This window comes from Chamaea fasciata, unplaced genomic scaffold, assembly GCF_029207755.1.
Source record: "Chamaea fasciata isolate MVZ Bird 193981 ecotype frontalis unplaced genomic scaffold, bChaFas1.0.hap1 SCAF_18, whole genome shotgun sequence".
Taxonomy (NCBI): Eukaryota; Metazoa; Chordata; class Aves; order Passeriformes; family Sylviidae; genus Chamaea; species Chamaea fasciata.
This window is the reverse complement of record NW_027094103.1, coordinates 11,676,848-11,697,994: the sequence shown is the minus strand read 5'-3', so window position 1 is coordinate 11,697,994 and position 21,147 is coordinate 11,676,848. Positions and strand designations below refer to the sequence as shown.

The 21,147-nt window shown below is 42.5% G+C and overlaps 1 protein-coding gene across 1 annotated transcript in view; it reads right to left on the bottom strand.

Annotated features, from left to right (window-relative positions):
* DNAH10 (dynein axonemal heavy chain 10) overlaps window positions 1-21,147 on the bottom strand; it is a 49,505-nt gene that overhangs the window by 5,687 nt on the left and 22,671 nt on the right. The window contains exons 39-68 of the mRNA XM_066200101.1: window positions 20,927-21,049; window positions 20,613-20,747; window positions 20,091-20,304; window positions 19,730-19,849; window positions 18,672-18,817; window positions 18,105-18,257; window positions 17,553-17,813; window positions 16,746-16,918; window positions 16,293-16,386; window positions 15,081-15,248; window positions 14,609-14,797; window positions 13,821-13,992; window positions 12,724-12,927; window positions 12,113-12,193; window positions 11,508-11,705; window positions 10,736-10,897; window positions 10,008-10,182; window positions 8,961-9,142; window positions 8,620-8,756; window positions 7,534-7,751; window positions 6,971-7,192; window positions 6,259-6,406; window positions 5,168-5,447; window positions 4,578-4,807; window positions 3,827-4,100; window positions 3,107-3,211; window positions 2,468-2,622; window positions 1,516-1,670; window positions 1,105-1,288; window positions 356-556 (exon numbers count right to left, since the gene is read on the bottom strand). Of these exons, the coding sequence (XP_066056198.1) occupies window positions 356-556; window positions 1,105-1,288; window positions 1,516-1,670; window positions 2,468-2,622; window positions 3,107-3,211; window positions 3,827-4,100; window positions 4,578-4,807; window positions 5,168-5,447; window positions 6,259-6,406; window positions 6,971-7,192; window positions 7,534-7,751; window positions 8,620-8,756; window positions 8,961-9,142; window positions 10,008-10,182; window positions 10,736-10,897; window positions 11,508-11,705; window positions 12,113-12,193; window positions 12,724-12,927; window positions 13,821-13,992; window positions 14,609-14,797; window positions 15,081-15,248; window positions 16,293-16,386; window positions 16,746-16,918; window positions 17,553-17,813; window positions 18,105-18,257; window positions 18,672-18,817; window positions 19,730-19,849; window positions 20,091-20,304; window positions 20,613-20,747; window positions 20,927-21,049 (5,259 nt within the window). The remainder of the gene's footprint in view (window positions 1-355; window positions 557-1,104; window positions 1,289-1,515; window positions 1,671-2,467; window positions 2,623-3,106; window positions 3,212-3,826; window positions 4,101-4,577; window positions 4,808-5,167; window positions 5,448-6,258; window positions 6,407-6,970; window positions 7,193-7,533; window positions 7,752-8,619; window positions 8,757-8,960; window positions 9,143-10,007; window positions 10,183-10,735; window positions 10,898-11,507; window positions 11,706-12,112; window positions 12,194-12,723; window positions 12,928-13,820; window positions 13,993-14,608; window positions 14,798-15,080; window positions 15,249-16,292; window positions 16,387-16,745; window positions 16,919-17,552; window positions 17,814-18,104; window positions 18,258-18,671; window positions 18,818-19,729; window positions 19,850-20,090; window positions 20,305-20,612; window positions 20,748-20,926; window positions 21,050-21,147) is intronic.

Here is a 21,147-nt window from a genome sequence, read left to right as displayed (position 1 = left end):
CAGCTGGAAACCATTATCCTATTCCAAGGTCTGTTGCACTGGCACTGCCAGGCTGACACAGGCCTTGGTTCTGCACTGCAGCATCAGGGCTGACAGGGACATTTCTGTCTCCGGGTATTCCTCACCTGTGGCAGCATTTAAATCTAAAGACCATTTGTCACATTTTCAGGTTTACTCACAAACCTCTGCTTGGAAATAATTGCTGAACAGTTTTCACCCAGAAGAAACATCCCAGTAAAATAAACAGGATTGTGGAGAAAGGATTTGGCTTAAATAAAGACAAAAATCAAGCTCACAAGCCTGTTCTGCAGAGTACCAGTGCCAGGACCTGCCCTCCTGGCTGGGCTTTCCCCACCTTTAAGGCCTTCTGCAGGATTCCAATTGGGAAGCCTTCAGTTGGGTCAGTGGTGAGCCAGAGGCGAAAGTCTTTGTGAGGCTCTGTAATTTTCTCCACAGCCTTTTCCAGGTGGATGAGCCACTTCACCAGAAGGTGACAGTTCTGCAACATCAGCCAGTGTCCTTGAACCACTGCTTCCTCCAGCAGCTGCAAAGCGATCTGAGGACACGGGGAGAACTACCTGTAAGTCTCCTTTACTCTGAGAACAAACTGCCTCTGCTGGGCTCATGCAGTGGGTTTTCCTGCTAGGAAACTGGTGGTCTAGATGACCCTGGTAGGAGTTCTCTCACTGACTGAAATCATGGCAAATTCAATCAGCTGTTAAGCTCTGGACATCCTGCCTTAGTGTCCATAACAAAAAGGGAAGTCACAGGAAAGGCAGAAGAAGCAGCAGGAGAACTTCCAACCACTTCATGTCCATACACAGCAACATCTTCCCATCTCTACTTTTTAACAGCCAAAAATCTGATTCTGAATCTACCCTCACCCAAACCAGAAGAGCAGCCAGTCAGCCAAATGGCCCCTCTCGTGTTCAGTAAAATGTTATTCCCAAACTGACAAATTACGTCAGAACCATGAAGTAACTCCTTTTAAAATGGAGCAGACCTATGGAAAGGAAATTCGATCAGTCCCAGAAGCCTTAGGAGCATGGCTTCCAATTCACACTGGCTGCCCACAGCACATCCCCACCCTCCCATCCAAGTTACCTCTTCTTGGCCTTGTCCCATGGCCAGGAATTTGAGTCTATCCGCTTTAAAATCTGTCCTCTCAGCCAGTTTCATGAGGTCACTGACAGGATCAGAGCCAGGACGTAGGATAAAAACCACGGGTGAGAAAGGGGTGCTCTGCTGCAGGATGGCATCGAAGCTGATCACGGGGGGCTGCACATACCTGGCAGAGGGAGAAGCCCAATAATAATTTGTCTGATTTGCACAGAGCAGCTGCCACGTGTGAACAGAGCCTTGGACACCGAGGGCAAAGCTCACCACATGGAAATCATTCAGACACGAGCCCTGCTCTGCTCTCCAGGCAGATGACAGGACCATTGGCAAAGCTGACTGCAGCTCCAGCTCTGCGTGAGGGCTGCGGGTGGGATGGGAGAGAGGAGGCTGACTCACGTCTCGCCCATCCTCACGGTCACGTAGTCGGACACCGCCCGGTACATCCGGTCCACGCGGAAACAACGCAGCAGGAGAAGCTTCTGGAAGTCTGTGACATTGCCCTCGTAGTGCATGGGCAATGGGATCCTCTCCAGAGCATCTGTGTCGTACCACTGGCAAAAAAAAAGACAGCACACGCTGCAAATTAAACCAGTGGCTCTGTCAGGGAAATTACTAGGGAAGAGAAAATCAATTTGATGAACGAGGGGCCAAGAGATACAACAAAAACAAAGAAAGTCAATCAGCTGCAAGTCAATATTAAAAGCCCAGGTGAATGTAAAAAATCCAACCTTTTCAGTGTAAAGTAGTCAAGCCCAGAAACACATTTGTACTTTGACTTTATGTCAACTAATCCTCTTAAGATACAGAAAACGGCATCAAAGGCAAAAAGGGATCAACAGATTGCTTGCAGGAAGACTTCTTATAAAGCAGGAAGACATGGAATGAAGCTGAAGGAGGAACAAAGGAAATCCGTGTTTGTCAATAACCTATAGAATTCACTGCCACAAGAAGATCAAAGCACAGTTTAGCTGCACAAAAACACCACCACAATACTGTCAAAATGAACAGAAAATTTCCACTGACTTCAACAGGGTAAAGAACTTCTCTAAGGCATAAGACTGACAAATAAAAATTCTACAGTATACCAGGGAAGGTTTCTTGGTTGGTTTTTTAAATAATTCTTAATTACATTTAAATAATTTAAATTTAAATAATTCCTTAATTCTTCTACAAATAAGTCAATCACTAACTGAGGTCAAGAAGCAAAGAAAGGCCTTGAGGGAAGAAGCCCGCAGTGACATCTTCCCTGTGGAGTGCTGTGCCACACTGCATCACACTTGAACATTTAATACCAGAAGAAAAACTAGGAGACAAAACATTTGCATTGCATTGCAAAAAAAGCACGTACATTTTTCCATACATCTGGATTTTCTTCCACGTCATCTGGAAGCGATTCAAATTTCTCAGGAAATAGTTCAGACAAGTGAATTAGATCTTCCCAGCCTTGATCTGGGAGCCAAGGGAACGGTTTCTTTCGGGCACTCTTCTCCAGGGAAACATTGCCTAGGCACATTCAGAAGCCAGAGTCAGTGTCCATGTCAGAAACCCTCCAATGCCTGACCACACATACAGCCCCTCTGCACAGAGGAACCAAGTGGAAATCTGTTCCTGGAAGCACTGGAAGATTAGACTGGCCTGCTGAAGGAAAGATGGCATTTTACATGTGCTTGCAAAAGCCAGAGTTTTATCTTTGCAAACATTTCTAAAATCATGTATACGCAGACAGAAAATAACTACAACATAGTCAGAAAATAACTACAGATTACTTTCCTCATGTAACATCCTAACAATTAGCAAATGTGAAATAGAAATAGCGTGATCCCCAGTTTGTGTAACCCAACACAGTGCAGCTCTCCTCCGTGGGGCAGCTCCCCTTCTTGAGGCGCTGGCTCCCAGTAAATCATCTCTAGCCAAAGATCTGTCTTCAAAAGGTCTTTTAGCTATCGCTACGTAGAGCTACATACTTACATAGAAATATTCTCTTTACCTTTCAAAAAGAACTCAAATTCTTCTTGTGGAACTCGGCCTTCAGCTTGTTCTATCTTGACAGTCATATCAAAGGAGAACAGCAACTTGTGCTTCTCAAACAAGCCTACGTTAAAAGGACATTTTCAAAAATCAGCTGCTAAAGCTTGTGGAACTGGAGCAATCTTTCAGTCCAGGTCCTGCATCTGTTGTGGGGTTGATGGGACGCTCCACCCCTGCAAGTGCTCGAGGCCATTTTGGACGGGGCCCTCAGCAACCTGATCCCCCATGGCAGGGGACTGGAAACAGTTGATTCCTAAGGTCCCTTTTAACCCAAACCATTCTGTGATTCTATGATCTGCTCACCCCGCAAAGATCATTTGGCTGATGGTTGGAATTGACATTCCTAAAGGTCTTCTCCAGCCTGAACAATGCTATGATTCTGTGATCAGGGGAAAGGCTGGGGCTCTGAATCAGGCTTGAAGAGTCCTGTGAGCTCTATGGCTGCCTTTACCATTTGTAACTGTGTTAAGAAAAACATTTCTGCAAGAGATAGTGTGCAATGTTCCTTCTAACAGAAATCCGCAGGGAGTAAAGTGTGAACCAGGAGCGGTGCTGAGAAGACCTGAACATCACTGAATTCCCTGCTTGGTAACTTGCCTCTTTAACATGACCCAGCTGAAGTCAGGGCTCCACCTTTATTGCACAACACAGTCTCAGCCCCGGGTTGAACAGCACTAACCTGTGCAGCCATAGTTGTAGGTGTTCAAAGTCAGCGTATCCATGATGTTTTTTAACCTCTTAGGAAGAATAGGACTGGGCATGGATTTCCGAAGAGAGAATCCAAAGACCTCTAAGAAGGAGACGAGTGAGAACTGGTACATGATGTTGACAAGAGCCATTTCAGCCAGCACAGAGAAGAGAATGGCCCCTCTCTTGGCAGCAGGCCTGTAGCCATCACGGAGAAGGTCGATATCCGCCGCCGTCGTCTCAGCCAGCTTCAGTTTCTCAATCACCTGGGCAGACAGGGATTTTATACACCTGGAGTGACTGTGCTGATGCAGAGTGGATCTATTATACCACAGTAATCAGAGATGCTCAGTGCCTGCCTCTCTGTGTGACTGTAGAGGGAATCTGGGCAGGTAACTCTGAAGAAGTTGTACGAATTATAAAAATAAAAAGTTAGATAAAATTGATCCCACCCTGTATATTTATGAAAAGTAAAGGCAAAGATTTACAAAAAAAAATCACGGAAATAGTGTGGGAAAGGCCCTCTGGGGACCTTTAGTTCAGCTTCTGCCCAAAGCTTGGTTACGACCTCCCCTAGATCAGGTCCAGTGTGGCTTTGTCCAGCTGTGGCCTGAAAACTCCAAGGATGGATTCTTTAGCTTTGGAACTGTAAGCAAACATTACTTTGGTCCTGTTAAGGACTTCCCTGCAGACAGGCTGCATTCTATTCATAGATACCCTTCCAAAAAGCCCAGAGCTGGTACCTCAGTAGCTTTGAATTTTGTCTCTTCCAAAGTTTGCACCAATTCCACATTGTCCAACATGTTTCCTGTGGAAGTTGACAGTCCATGAAGGAGAGTGTCTTCCAGATTTTTCAGCAGGTTCTTGTTTTCACTTGTCTCCTGGATGAGACGTTCTCTCTGTTCCTCCAATTCCCTCCTTTCAAAACCCGTAATGACACTGAGCAGCTGATCCTCCAGGCCCTTGAGTGTAACTACAGGTACAACACGTGGACAGAGCACAGGGTTTTGTAAGCACAGGACAGTTTTTTATACAACTTATTTAATCTCGAGCCTCTCATAAAACTACAGCAATGCAGCACAGTGACCTGGTTAATGACTGTGTATCTTGATTCTACCAAAGCATCCTCACCTGACCAGTACAGGAAGAGATATTTAGCTCAGTTGCAGATTAGAAGAGAGAAGTGAGAAGGACTTTCTATTAAATCAGATGCTGAGTATAAGGGAGAGGATGAATTTTTCAGTTTCACTGAGGTTTCAGACAACAACCCAGGCCCTAAATTTGCCCAACAGCATAATCCCTACTTTGTTATTAAGTACACACTTGAGCTTACCTGTATAATTGATAACAATAGCTCTGCCAAACACAGAGGGAGAATACTTTGGGTTTGCTAATTTTGTGTTCAGGTACATTTTAAAATTACTGTCATAGTCAATCTCCTTGTCCCCCAGGACAATGAATGCTCGTCCCTGTGCAACTTTGACATTCTTCTCCAAGACATTGTCTATCACAGGGTCGATATATTCATCAACACTGTGCACCAGGAAAGGGGTTCCAGACTTTATGGCCTGCTCTAGTTGTTTCAGGAAATCTGGGTCACTAAAGGAAGCCATCTGCAAGAGAACAATGGGAAAACATGAGAGGAGAAATTATATTCAATTTGCTGAACTTTATTATTTTGCGGTAGCTGCCAACACTAACGAAGATTGTTCTTTGCTGCTTTTTGTCTTTCCTCTCACAGAGGATGTAAACTGCACTTGCACAAAACAGTAAAGGTGCTTTTTTTCTGATTAGCTGAGAATAATTTCCATTTGGAAATTACCCTTTAAAGTTCTAGCTGTAGCTCTAAGTGTGTTTTTTGTCCTACATGGAAGTTCCGTCCTGGAGCTGAGATCAGTCACAACCTACACCAGCCTTTTGGTTAGACTCTTTCTGCATGTGCAGACAGGCTGAGAGAGCTGGGGTTGTTCATCCTGGAGAAGAGAAGGCTCCGGAGAGACTTTACAGCACCTGCCAAAACCTAAAGGGGCTCCTTGAGGAGACCTGGAGAGGGACTTTTGACAAGCACACTTAGCAACAGGACAAGGAGGAATGGCTTCAAACTGAAAGAGGTCGGGGTTAAATTAGATATTAGGAAGGAATCCTTCCCCGTGAGGGTGCTGAGGCCCTGGCACAGGTTCCCAGAGAATCTGTGGCTGCCCCATCCCTGGCAGTGTCCAAGGCAAGGTTGGACAGGGCTTGGAGCACCCTGGGATAGTGGAAGGTGTCCCTGCCCGTGGCCAGGGATGGAACTAGAGGGTTCTTCCCAATCCAAACCATTCAATAATTCTGTGATATATAACTGGCTCCCCATTCAAGGTGAAAGATAATTATGCAGCTTTGAAAACAATCAGTACCGAGGGTAAAGCAATCTTCCATCTTTACCTTCAGATTATTATTTTCTTCTTTCTTCTTAATCCAATGTAATGCCTGCTGCTGTGGGTCAATACAGAGCGGGAAGCGGCTGGAATACGTTGTCAGGATCCCATTCTGGACAGAGAGCTCATCTGGGGGCAATCCTTGAGAAACCCACCTGGGAACAGAATGGACCAAAGACCAGCCTGGGATGAAAACTCGATGGGAGAGCAGCACGTTTCATTTGTCAGCAAAATATGCAACTCACTGAGCACACAGTTAAGACACACACAGACACAGTGTGTGTGATTATGTGACACTTCACAGCTCAGACTCATTGTAACTGCTCTGCTCAAAGTACTGGCTGTTGCCTTGGGTGAGCAACCCTGTGGTAGTTTCTACATGGTCTACCTGGGCTTGGGTTTGATACCAAACCCATTGAAGTCTATGAAAAGATATTTGTTGGGTTATGGAAACATATTTTATAGAGAACTCCTGAAAAGCTTCCTAGAAGTGGCATTGTATATGTCTAAGTTCAGTGAATGTCCCTGGAGTGTTAAGTACAACAGGTTTTTACCACCAACAGCCCCTGTTAATCAGAAGGACAAGAAAGGAAGATTCTCTCTCTGGTATGGCTGTGCACCTCCACCCACAATGCCAATTCTGTGCTACAGATTCAGCTCCAGACTCCCACTTTATAATGTCACACTCAGTAAGCCCTGGATCTCCTGACTGGACATACCTGCTCACCTCCACCTCATTGGTCAGGAGGCTCTCTAACTTAAATGGATGGCTGACAGGAATTTCTCGTGAGAAAATATCTTCTTGCCACACTTGGTAGAGCATTTCCTGACGGAACTCCCAGCTGAAGGCTCCCACATAGCACAGAAAGGCAGCAGCGAGTAGACAATCCCCAAGCAACTTCACCTTTCGTATTTCTAATTCCTTGAATTCCTCTGTCCACCTGATAGAATTATATGGGAGATTCTGAACAAGGAAGATGAGGTTTATGTGCAGAATTTCCTGCTACTTTACGTACAGGTTGAGACAGATCACCAGATTTAGAATCAGTTTTCTCTCGCTATTATGGGGGCCACAGACACTGAGTTGACCTGAACCTTCTTCCATTTAATCTCAGTTATTTTCTAAGAGTTAATGGATGTTAGCTCAGAACAGATAATAGCTCTTCTCAGAAACAAACGCCATAGAAAGCACCATTTTCAAAAATGTCTTCACCTGATAGATTTCATCCCTGACACATGAACCTCTGGTGACAAAAATGATCCTCTTTGAATCTAGACTTACCTCTCATTCTCAGATTTCAAGCCAGCGATGAGCTTGTCAGCAGCCTCTAATCTTCTCTGCATTATCTCTGCTTCTTCTTGTAACTTTCTGTTTTCTTCTATTGCCAGCTTATATCTTTCCCCCAAAGATTTCAGTTCTTCCTGAATGGCAGCCAGCTCTGCCTGTATCTTTTCCAGTTCCCTCTTACTTAATTCATAGTTCCGTTCTAGCCTGGCCACCTGAAGTGCATTTTGAAGGAAACGTAAGGGTGTCAGAGGGCAGAAGGATTTTGGAGAGAGTTATTAGTTCTCACATTTCTTTTGGTTACATTATATTTTTCAAAGTGTTCTGGTAATTAACAGTGTAAGCCAAAATAACTGACACTGTCAGCCTCCTCTCCCCATCCCAAACACACACCATGGTCTGACACTGCAGTTCCAAGGCAGAGAAATCTCCCAGTTTTGTACCCACAAGGAATGTTAAAGCACTGGAGGTCAGCAGGACTCTCCTGCCCTGACAAAAGGGGAGGTTTGTCTGCTTTAATAACAGCAATATTAAGGCTCCAAAAACAGTCAGACACCTCATCTAGTGAATATACTTTCTCTGTAGTCAGTTGTATACAATAGCCTTTTCTTGACAAAACTTCCCAGTGTCATCTGTTGGACATTAGATTTCCTTTGGTAATACAGCTGAATTTCCAGTCATCCCAGAAAAAGCTAATCAAAAGGTCTGTGCTTAAGGAAAACGGATTTAGTGTCCTGCTGACCTCTGCTCTGTCCAAATGCCATGGGGTTTACAGTTTGTTTTCAGTACACAGCTCTAAACTGTATTTTTCTAAGCACGTTAGATAACAACGTTCCAAGTGAACACGTTCCTCCCCTCATCCCTCAGGCACTGGCATGGATGGCAACGCACAGCCCAGCATCCTGGCACAACAAATACAGTGATTTGTGACTGAGAACCCGCCTCACTGCTACTGCAAGAGCTCTCCTAAACACCACTTTTTTAGCACTTCAATAGGAAAAGCGGGCAGTCTATGGTCAAGTATTATCTTTTCCATCAGATCATGTTTTGACCTTCTCTGAGTTTGATTCCAACACATTTTACCTTTTCTTCCTTTGGCTTGACTGTTTTTACTACATCACAGTAGGTCACCACTGCTTCAGCAAACTTTAACATTCCCAGTCCTGCTCTGCTGATAACTTCCATTTCATCCCAGGTAGTGTTAAGATTCTTTAGGAGAGCTAAATTGGCAAGCACAAAAATATTGCAAGTGAGTTGAATAACTGTGCAAAAACCCTCACAGAAACAGCTTTTCCTACCAGCATCAGCAGCCAATGCCGTGGCAGACAATAGGAAACGTTTGTCAGAATATTAGAGAGACTCTGTTGGCAGATCCCATTAACAAGATCCTATATTCACTGCAAGTGCCCAGGACAGGAATTCACCTCTCATAGCTTTCACATTGCTCCATGGAATTTCCCTAAAATCCGTCGTCAACAGAAGTCGCAGGAAATTTGTGTCAGCCATCATTGCTTTGGCATTCTTCCAGTTTTGCTCTTTGTAACCTCTCATTATAAGAATACAGTCCAGCACAACCTGCACCTGCTTCGGGGGTGTTGCAAAGGATCTGGAAAACAAGAGGAAGATACAGTGGGAGAGAATAAAGGAGACAAAGCACACGATGCCAGCCATGGATACTTCCTGTTAAGAACAGGCATTGCAATGCAGGAGCTTGTGCATAAGACAAGCCACAACGGTGAAAAAGATGACCCAAGTCAGACAACAAATTATTAACTACTCAAAAGCTCAGAACCAATTATTGTATTCAGACAATTTGAAATCCACTGAAGGATTCCTACGGTGGAAAGCTTAAAACACCGAGCCTCGGTACACATTGCTAGGGCAGTGAAGCAGCTGGAGAAAAATCCAGAGATCTGTGAGAGAAAGAAGTTGAACAAGTGTGGCAAGGAAGGGAGAGCCATTGCTATTTTGGGGACAGCTATTTCAGGGAGAGCCAAAAACTAGATGTGCCTTTATATCAATCCTCAAAAAAAAAAAAAAAAAGATGTATTATCAAAATATAGGGAGGAGTAAATTCAGCAGGGAAATACATTTTAGTGCTAAGGAAGTATCCCTGAAAAATAACTGTTATGTGTTCCTATTTATACAGGAAAAAAAGAGGAGGAATGACAGGTTTGGACAGGAGGTTTGGACAGCCATTGTTCAGGGAAGAAGCAGAGCAGGTTCTGGTGCATCAGGCACAGGCCAGAGAATGATGGGGGAAACAGCAAACAAAGGCCGGGAAGAACTGTCTTAAGGCAAAGTCCCGGGCTAGGAATCAGGGCATTCTGCTGTGAGCTCTGCACCCACACAGCTGATGTCCTGACCTTCACAGGCAGTTGAGAGAGATGAGGCTAAGGCTCAGAACCAGCAAACAAGGGTTTCTCAGTGTATTTCCAAGAGTTTATGCTACTGTACACAAAATGAGTCACCTGAGTTCAGTAACTTCAGCCTTGTCAAGCTTCTCCACCTCCCGTTTGGCAGCTTCCATGATAGGCTTGATTTGATCCAGTGCTGCCTCAGCCTCTGCTTTCTCCACAGCAATAACCTTATTCTGTTCCTGTATCTCTATAGCTTTTTGTTCGCCCATTTTCTTCTTCTCCTCAGCTAGTAATTGGAAAGGTAGGACCATAAACGGATCACTCAAGTTTGTATACAGAATATATACTAACACACCAATATTGATTTACTCTTTGCTGAAAATCAGCAATTGCCATCAAGTCAGGACCTTTGGGTTGCCAGCTTCCCTCTGGTGACAGTTACATCACCAGGCTAGGAACAGTTGGTGTTCCACACAAGGACATGCACAATCTCTTTTTCTCCGTGTTTCCCTCCGATTTTCCCCTAATACCCAATTTCTGAACCAGAGTTGCCTTTCTTGTTATTGCCTTTCCCACATTATGCCCTACACCATGGAAAGGGAAGACAAGGGCAGGCAAAGGTTGTATTAAGTACTGTGGGCCAAACGTGGAGCAGAGATGGCAATCTGGGCAAGGCAGGGGTCCTGCTCTTCTGGCATGGCATGGGAGCAGCACACAGAACACGAGGGATACCTCAAGAAGCAGCTGGAGCTCTTCAAAGGTCTCCCAACCCAGCCTGACACAGATGATGTGAGCCCTGCTTAGCCCATGGGACACCTCAGTAGCTGTAAACAACCCACCTATTTCTGTGTTTATTTTAATGTCTCGTAACAAAGCCTCACAAGCAGCTGCTTTTTCTGTTAGCACAATCTTTTGCTCAGCAAGTTTCACATTCAGCTCAACCAGCTGTACAGCAGCTTCCTTCAGTTTAACTAAGCCCCCATCCAGCCGTTTACATTGTGCTGGGTAGGAAAAAAAAAAAAAAAAACGGAGAAATGTCAGTGATTCATTGATTGTGTTCAAGCACACAGCAACAGACAATCTCACAAAGAGAAAATATCCTTAGAGGTGCACTGAGAGATTTTCCTTTCGTGAGCCTCTCAGCCAAAATGATGCTAATGTCACTTGAGCTGACATAGTGGCCCTGTGCCACAAATTGTTTGTGTTTTATCCTCTTCACACATTTCAGTGCCACTGAAGTAAGAATAAGAATTGCTACGAGAGGAAGAAAGTTAAACCCTGAGCGAGGCCATGCTGGTATTAGATTTCAGCACGACTCTTCCCCAGGCAGAGGAGTGTCTGGTTTGGGGATTCTGGCTCACGTTCATTCACGAAAGGATTTGAGAAGAGCCCATTGTTTGCCAGAGTCTGAACATTCACATGTGGCCAGGATTTTGGGTCAATGCCAAAACACAGCCCCACAGCTGTGTGCCACCACTGCATTTGAGATTGTACCGCTAACACAGTTTTTGCATATTCTGGGTAATATGTGGGATTCTCACCAGAATTTCTTTTGCTTTTAAAATATTTAAATCACTTATTAAAAAGGAGAAAACATCTACATAGCCTTACCTGAAATGAACTCGTTTTTCTCCTCCAGCAATTTTGCATAGGTATTGAGAAAATCAAGGTAATTTTTTGGTGTGACGTGATTTCTACGTCTCAGTTTCTCCAGAAATTTCTTGCTGAAATCCCCTACAGATTCATGCACCATCACCATGTGGTCAGTCACTGACTGGAAGTTCTCTGGTGGGATGCGTGGATTTTTCCCTGATATTAGGCAGAAGAAATAAAAAATTTCAAAGATTTGTGGCTTTTTTCAGAGTACATCAATTACCATCTTTCTTATGTACATCTAAGCCAGGCACAAAACAAGTCTGCTTTCTGGGGCAAAAAGCAAAACCAGGGGAAAGCCAGAAGAGAACCTCCTGGTAGGCAGCGCACGTTGTCTGCAGAGTTGAGAACTTGAATTTTAGTAAATTTCAAAATCTATTTGATTAGAGAAATTACCATCCAGTGACATTTTTTGACTGGGTTTTTGCATTACCCATTTAGACTCAAGGGAACAAGCACAATGGGAAATGAAATTGTGAAGTGTACAATAACTGCAAAGTAAAGGATATATTTCTTAGGCTATGCCAAGGGTTAATGGGTTGAAATACTGACATGGTACATACCCAGAAAAGATTGAGCAACTGCACACAAGGCCTGGGCAGGCCAGGGCAAGAACCAGTCAATACCAGTATTGTTGACAAGACCTTAAAATAAAAGGACAATGTTATCTGAAAAATTCCTTTGTAAAACTAACCCCTAATCAGACAGGCAGTCCTCTAATTAACTTTATTTACATCAAGAATTTGCAAATCGGTCTTGATTCCTTCTTAGCAACAGAATTTACCACAAAGTCCATCCTTCCATTTTGACAGAAAACAATGAGCTTTGCCCTTTCTCTTCTCACCATCCTAGTTCCATACCGATTTAACATCACACTTTATGCTGTAAATTACAGAAAAGAGGCTGCAAAGGCTGCGTGCTTCCAGAGGATGACCAATTGATTTATAGCTGTTCAGCTGGAAAATGAACTGATCTGAAAAATGCTAATCAATATTGTTCACTGATACGTGGTAATTGACTGGAAAAAAAATCATGCCATGAAATCCTTAATCACGAAACCTGCTCTGCTTAGTTTTAGCTGCCAGACATCTCTCGGTGCCCACTGGAGATTTTTCTCTTGTCTGTAAATCTGTATTTCACAGGGAAGGGACTAAGCAGTGTGCACAGTTGATACCTGGGAAGTTTCTGCACCACGTTCTCAGGTCCTCCCCAACTGGGGACATTCCCAGGACAATGTGAAGGTTGCTTGCACATTTGCTTATGAAATAACGCCAGACACTCTCTTTAGCTGAGCCCACGCCAGCTCTAGCAGCTTCTTCTGCAATCTGAGTTAGTATGGATTCTTTTTCATCATCTGCATAAAGGGCTGGCACCATTCCTGTAACATAAGGACAGAAGAATGCTAGTGAGAACAACCAGTAAGAGGAAACCATATGGCTGGGGATAGGGCAGATGAGAAACCAATTTTAAACCTAGTTCTGCAAAAATGATTCTGAGTAGTTTTGAATGAACCAATTCATCTCACTATGCTTCTCCTCCTCCCCATAGCCCTCATGGAAAATAGGTCATACTTGGGATTTAGAGGAATAATTAATGCAATTTTGTTTGGGCTTCAGCAAAGTATACAAAATGTCACAGAAACATAAAGGAACTTTTAACTCTGCAAAGAAAATCTTCATTAGTGTCTATGAACCATCAGTCCACATTTTTGTTCTCTCAATCTTGTGGCAAATACTGCATAAGTAACTTAATGACAGACCAGGGACAAGGGAAACTAGAATAAGGAAAGGGATAAAATCTCATCTGTTCTCATATCAGACCATGGAGGAACCTCTATTGAGAGAGGGGTCACACAGTGCCAGCTGCTGCTCATTTCCAGCTGCTTCATTCACTAGAAGACACCAAACTACATTTCAGGACATATATACATAAATATACATATGAACAGTTGCTGCAGTTCAGGTGAATGCTATTCAAAAGCCAATTGGACAAGTGGGTTTGTGGCCAAATGCAGCTGAAGTTTCCCTCAGTCTTGGAAGAAATCTGAGACTCCTGCATCACACCAGCATGAATGAACCCTAAAACCCCTCCAGACATATAAATGACTGTAAGAAGACTCCAGAAAGCCATTATTAAGGCCAAGATCATTTCAGGTAGTACTGAAAGGTGCAACTAACTTCAGCAGCAGAGGACACAGGGTGAACCAGTAATAGCTGTATCAAGGGTACAGCTGAGATTATGAGTCACAAGCAGAGAGACTGCCAGTGGCACCTGAAGTCAACATGTTGTTGATGAGTTCCAGGAAACTCTCTTCTGCCACGTGGCCATCTGTAAACAAGAAGACTATTGACCTGTCTTCAATACCCAGCTTCTGGTACAAACTTTTCAAATCATCTCGGAAATTACTTTCTCCGTATCCTCGACTCAAGACGATCTCAAATACCTAAGGATGAAAACATACACTGAGAAGACACAGATGGACCCAAGACCTGATGGAAACTGAATTTCAGTTAGACTCAGTCAAGGGGGTTGGTTTGGCCCCAGTCATCAGTAAATGTTTAAGTATCAATAAAACTGTGCCTTTGTAGAACCCTGCAGGCTTGCATTTTCAAAATTGCTTTGTGTTCATCCTCCTTTTGTTCTTTCTTTCCAAACCTTTTTAAGTGAAGTGCCTCTGAGAGGAACATTTCCTCTCTGAAATAATACAGTATCAATCACAACAAGGCTCCTCAAGCAGCACTGGAGTGCTGCTGTAACACATGTAAGTATCAACAGCAGTAGTTAGGGACAATTAGCTGCTCATCACCAAACCCATCCTTGTTTTCCTTCCCCAGTGCCAAAACCCAGATTCAGGCACTGACAGCTTCCTGCCCAGACCACACACGGTCATCATCTCGGAGGTCCTGGCAATCACCTCACCCGGGGTTTCTCTCCACAGGGAAGAGCTGCCAGCCTCATCTTGTCTTGACTGACTGACTCACCCCTATCCCCAGTTTAATCCCAATCACAATTTTCCTTTCTTTGTCTTTTTTTCACAGCCAGGACACAGGGTGACTAACCTGACATCCAGCTGTGTGAGCAGCCAGTCTGGTCAGGGACTGCTTTCCTGAGCCTCCCACCCCGATGAGCAGGGCGTGCCCGCGGTCCATCCGGATGATGCGATGGACACGGATTAAATGCTCCAGAGCATCATCAAAAAGAACCAGGTTCATTTTAATATGAAACTCGTTGTAGTCATCCAGAATCTCCTTCAGAGAAAGGTGAACAGAATGTTACTAGGAGACCAATGAAACAACTAATAACATTAAGAAAACAGCCCGTCCAGCAGCATTATTCCTTTCCCCTTCCTCAGGGAAAATGAACTATCGGAAAACACTGCTGACTCTGTAGCTGATCCTCATTTTTCATCACGGCAAACCCCAAATGGGCATCGAGGCACATCCAGTTCTGTGTGCACACAGAAGAGAACAGATTTCCTGCAGTTTGAGGCAGGCTCCTGCCCGTCTCTCAGGCACAGTTCCTGTACTCTACCTTAAAGAGAGCTTTTGCTACATCATAGTCTTGGATATCTTCATAAACACGAGGTTCTGCCTCATTCAGTGCTGTTCTGAAATCTCCAAAAAGAACCGGATCCCTCATGACGTGCTCCAACTCATCTGGGAAATGCTCTTCAACCAAAGTTTTTATGTGGCCTTGTACCTTCAAGGATATGAAATGAGTCAGGCAACACAACAAAGCATTTGATTGTGCATCCAGTAATACTTAGAAAGGTGATCATGCAGATTCTTGCTCAAATACTGATTTATTCCAAGGTGATACTTATGTCACTGGAAGATCCAAGGATTACAGCCCCCTTCTGTGTTCTATGTATGATCTAAAATGACAGTTCAAGAATGGTTCAAGCCAATTGACTGTAGAACATCAAAACAAAAAAAGGAGAAGCCTGTTAAATAAAATACCTTCTCATCTATTGGTGTAAACGGTATATTAATAAACTTCCCTTTTCAGCATGCATAGATGTCTCACCAGAAGGTCTCTCACAAAGTTTCAAAGTCTGCATTAATATTCTTTATTGTGAAAACTGAGCTGGAGATGTACCCTTGTATGTTAGAGGAGAAAGTTTTAACTAGAAAAATCTGAAGCCTTCTTGGCCTACCTCTTTTCATCTAAGCAACTTCCAAAGCAAGCAAAGCAAGTTACTTCTGGATGGCTAGAGTTTACCTATATTTCTCTCCTAAATCTCAGGGTTTAAAATTGGCATTGTTCTCTCTTGTGTTTTAAGATAGAATTTGAAGCGTTTTCCAATTTGCATAACAGCCAGAACTGAATTCACTGTGTAAGAACTTGCCTTTTATCCTTTTTACTACAGGACTGTACAGTCACATTCTGGTACAACCCTTCCTGAAGGAAAATACTGACGTGAAGTGATTTCCTGAGTTTTCTCCTGTACTTCTCTCACACTCTGTCACCTGTACTTCTGCCAATCAATTTGCCTGGACAGGCAAACCAAGTGATACTTTCCATTCCTTCAGCAGATCTGCTTTCTTAGTCTGCCATCATCACATTGTTTTAGGAAAAATTCTTCCACGGACCGTGTTTGAAATTAATTAGCAACATATTGCTTAGACAAATCTGCAGTCAGACAGCAAGACCTGAGTCCAACACTTGGTAGTGTCACTGTTGCAAATTAATTGCCATAAGAATAGTCAGTGACTACTAAAAAAGCTGAAAGAAATTACTCACCAATTCTTTGTCTGCTTCATTAATCAGCCTGTCATGGAAAACCCTCAGGCACTCGTTCCTCCAAACTCTCACCATCTGGGTCACTGTGTGAAACCTGAAATAACATCAAAACGTCAGACTGCACCAAATGAGCTGACATGATTCCTAAGGCCATATGGTTAATAACAAGGACTAAATTCTGGATTGACCTTTTTACTCTTTATGGTTTGGTTCTTTTCATAATAACTAATTTGCTTGCATTTTTACCTCTGGTATCTTATTTAAGAGAGACTAATGCATCAGTGTTTGGCATCGAGAGTAAGATCACAATTCAGGATGTTCTATTTCTCATTGTGGTTTAATGAAAAGTGACTGATTTCCTGTACCAAATTACCTCAATTTCATTCAGATTCACCAAAAAACAACCAAAAAAAATAGGTATGGGACCACTAATGACAATTTTTCTATTCTTACCTTTCTGGTTCTGTAAGAACAAGTCCATTATAGACCCTGGAAAGATCCCGCAGGTTAAAAATGTAGTGGAATTTGGAAGGAGTAGGGGGCAGGTCAGTAATGATCTTTTTATAAAGTTCCAAAGTACATAGAGTAATCTTGTCAGAGATGGCTGAGATGGGCTGATTAAAGTTCTGCAAACATGAGAAAGAGATGTTTTCATGAGACTGCCCAGACAGAACTCAATGCTATTAAACATAATCTGCTTTCCAGCTTTTAAACCTGTTTGGTTCAAAAATTTTCTGTAGTATGAACATTTTGCAGTTAAAATGTTTAGGGCAGACTCCATCTTCAGTCTGGTACCTGCTGAGTGCTCAAGATATCAAACTCAGTGACTGGAATTCCCACAAGGCTTCTACAGCAGAAAAATCAAACTGCTCTTTTCTTATCTAATGTTGCAGGTACTTTGCAGCAATGCAGTCTGTTGCATTTTATTACATTTTTCACACTCATTCAGGAAAAGAGTTTTCTATCTTCGTGTATTTGCTTAAAAGAACTGTAACCAAATCATTCACACATTTCAAGTCATGAAAAGCCCCAGGTTTATAAATTATCTGCTGGCTTGAATGTTTACATATTACACAAGAACTTAACTAAACAATGTAAAACCTGATGAGATAGAGAAGAGGAAAAGAAAGGCTTGTGTGAGGTTCTAGGTCTAGAAAAAAAATGGTAACAAAGATTTCAGGTCTTGCAACAACATAGAAATAAATGTCTATTTAAAAATAATACACCTGTTGAGCAATCCTTTAGAAACAATGAAATTACCGCAGTGTGGCCTTTCAGGATGGAGAAGTAGATCAAATTCAGTGATTCTTCAGAAGGAAAAGGGATGTTAAAAACACTGAAGAGAGAAGTGAATCGAGGGTCAACTTCATTCCGACCTCCTCCAGCTTTGCCCATGGCAGCAACAAAACCCAGGTCTCGAAGAAATTTAATGTTCATCTCTTTACCACGGTCGTACATGAAACCTTTCTCCAGCAGCAGCTTCAGCAGGGCAATGGGCTGCTGTGTGCCATACTCATCAACCTGCAGGACACACAAGAGTCAGGATGCAGCAAAGCACAGTACATCAGCTCACCAATTACCGCTTTAAATGGGGGAATATTGGGTTCCATACTCAGGAGAACATTACAAATTGCCCCTTAGTCCCTGTAAAGCTCTGGCACTGATTGTGAACACTCATCCCGGTGTCTCCTATGGGAAAAGTGTCTCTTCTCTGAGATAAACTAAATGCACACGGGATTTGTGCATGCAGGAACCATATCAATGCCACCCCAAATGTTTCTGTACTACCTTGCAAAACTATTTCCAGCTTACCCTTGGCATATTCATATCATCCATGAACACAAGGAGACGTTTTCCCACGGGAGGGCCGAAAGTGTCTTTAGTTCGTTTTTCTACGTTTGTCTCCAGGTTTCTCTGAATGTCCAGGGATGTTGTACGAGAAGAGAAGTTAATTACCAGCACCAGCTGCAAACAGGAGGAGATGACAACAATGGATTCCAATCTGGTTTTCTGTTGGTTATTTTTCACTAGAGCATTCAAAAATACTTTTTATATTAGCTGTCAGACACACAGGAAATGCTGCTCAGGTCCATTATTCACTTGAATTACAGATGACAAAGAAAAGTAACTCCACCCTTAGCACTTTGATAATACATTTTTACTTTATATAATTGAGTCTGTTAAAGGTAAAAGACGACAAAACATCTTTGATCTTGAAAAATTTTCAAATCAGTCACACATTTTGGGTCTGGAGTTTGCAGTCACATTACCCAAGTCAATATTGCAATCCACATGCTCAGGCTTCACAATGCAAATTTAACACAAGGGCAAAGAATGAAAATGCAGCTTAACAAAGAGGGCAAAATGCCTTACACATACATTAAGGTCTTTGTCCAGATTGCTTAGGAAGTTCTGTGTGGTTGCTGTCTTAGATGTACCCGATTCACCTACAAGAACAACTGGGCGTTTGACTTTTACCATCTGTTCCAATAACCAAGCCGTGCGTGTGGTATCCACTGTGGGCACTGAAAAAGAGCAGCAACACAATCACTGGCTGAATGAAAATGCACTACAGCTGGGGGCTTTATATTTATAGAATACTGCTGGAACACACTCTCAAGGTATTAACATGCAGTTGCACAAAGACATAATCTGGATTATCAATTCACTAACAATGCTGAAAGAAAAATTTTAATTGCATCTCTTTTCAGTCTTTGTCATTGGGATCTTTTCTTTTATACATGTGTACTTTAAAATAAGTTATTTTTGATATAGAAGGGTCATGGTTTGGTTAAGCTCCATTTAATCCCTATTTCAAGGATATAATCAGGATTTATTTTGATCATAAGCATTTTCCCAGAACTCTACAGAAATGATTTTTTTTCTACATGAATCGCCTGCATTTGGAGCAACTTTGGGGATCATAAATTTATTTCTGGTGTCAGTGAAGTCAACCTGCGCTTGGAGTATCACTGTAAATCAACGTGCCTAAATTTGTCTTTAACATGAAAAGCACCATTGGGCAATGCTTGAAGTAACAACCAATAACAGCCCTAAGAGTGTAATTTGTATCTACTGAATACCTGAACCACGAGCTGATGTTTTCCTAGAATTTCTGGTAGAGCAAACTGTGAATCTTCTGCTATTACAGCCTTTAAAAGGCATTATTAGCTCCTAAATAAGCCTCATTAACTGAATCATGCTTTCATCCTTTCCTCGCTTTCTGACTACACAATGCTGTAAACATCAACTTTATGACTTCTAAACTACTATGAAAAGAACTTTAAAGAAACTGATTTGTGCCATCACAAGAAACTGAACCTGAGTAGATGACCTTCAGCACAGAAAAAGGATGTCTCATGCTAAGTGCCATGCACTCAGGAGTGGCATATTATGAATTAAAAGCACATCATCGGTGTATTTTATCTTATACTCACCTAGAATGTCAAGAAATTTCACTTCAGGATCATGAATATATTCAGGAACAAGTTGCATCCAAGGTACCCACTTCTTTTGAGACGCATCGAAATGGAAGTCATACAAAGTTGGCAGCTGACCTGCAAACCATTAAGCAACTGCAAGTTTTTTTGGACACTGAAATATTTCCTAAGAAAACAATCTGAGATGAACATGAAAAGTAAGATTATAGACCAAGCTGGGCAACACTTTATTCTATTTACAAGTCATTTAACCCAGTAAGGCATCAACCAAAATTCCTTTACTCTAGCACCTTCATGAAAACTATCACTTTTCTACTACAATGAATGGGATTCAGATTAAATTATGACAGGATCCTACCTGGCAGCTCCCCTGGCTTAGCCAGGATGTTCTCCTCCTGAATAATAGTCATGCAGGAAATACGTTTAACGTGTTCATCAAATTTAATTCTCCCAGCATCAAGAAGAGAAGCACCTAAGGAGCAATACAAAGCTTCCAAGAAAAAACACTCCAGAACATCAGGATTTTCAGGCTGTACCAGTAGGACTTTCAGCATCACAGTCAACTGCACGATCTGTTGGGAAAAGGACAAATCTGTAAACAAAACTGCCATGAAATGCATGAAAACCCTTAATATGTTTCCAGCTGATTGCTGGTCTTTTGTTCTTGCAGGTGGATCTACTGCTATGTGTATTAAGTTCAGTAGAAGAGCACTGTTAGGTGCCAAACGGTTTGGAGTCTCTTTGTGCTTGCCTATCAGCAGCAGACTGACATTTCAGCACAGACTCCCTTCCTGTGCCTTCTTTGGGAAGGTTTTGCTTTCTCCACAATTTAGTTTTCTTTCTTGTTAAACATGTTCAATCTTGATCCTCTGTTTCTTACCATATTTAAATCTGTTTGAGGAACAATGGTCTTCAGCCTTCGTTCCTGTTTGCCATCCACAATACCCTCCACAATCATATCAATAAGGTAGGGCACATACTTTTGAAAGAGACGATCCAATTCCACTTTCTCAAGCTAAGGAACACAAAAAAGACAATAATTCAGCTGGAAAGGAAAATTTTGACAGCAGAGCTTCCCATCAATATCTGGCTGACCAGATAAGATTGTTCTTGAAGGAATCACTTCTACCAAAGAACATCTACAGTGCAGTGTCAAATACAGATAACTCTCTGAACAAGTGGAGAATTTCCCACCTCATTTTCTCTTTCTTTGACCCACTTCTGCCAGTAGGGCTCATATCTCAGATTTTTAGGATCTACGAAGACCATTCCGCAGCGGGATACCGTGGCAGGAGATGCATACTGTAAATCCCCAACCTATAAAATAATCACACAAAATATTGATAGAAAGTAACTGCTTTTCAGGCTTAAAAGCCCCGTCTGCATCTAACCCTTCCTGTGTATGATATGGTACA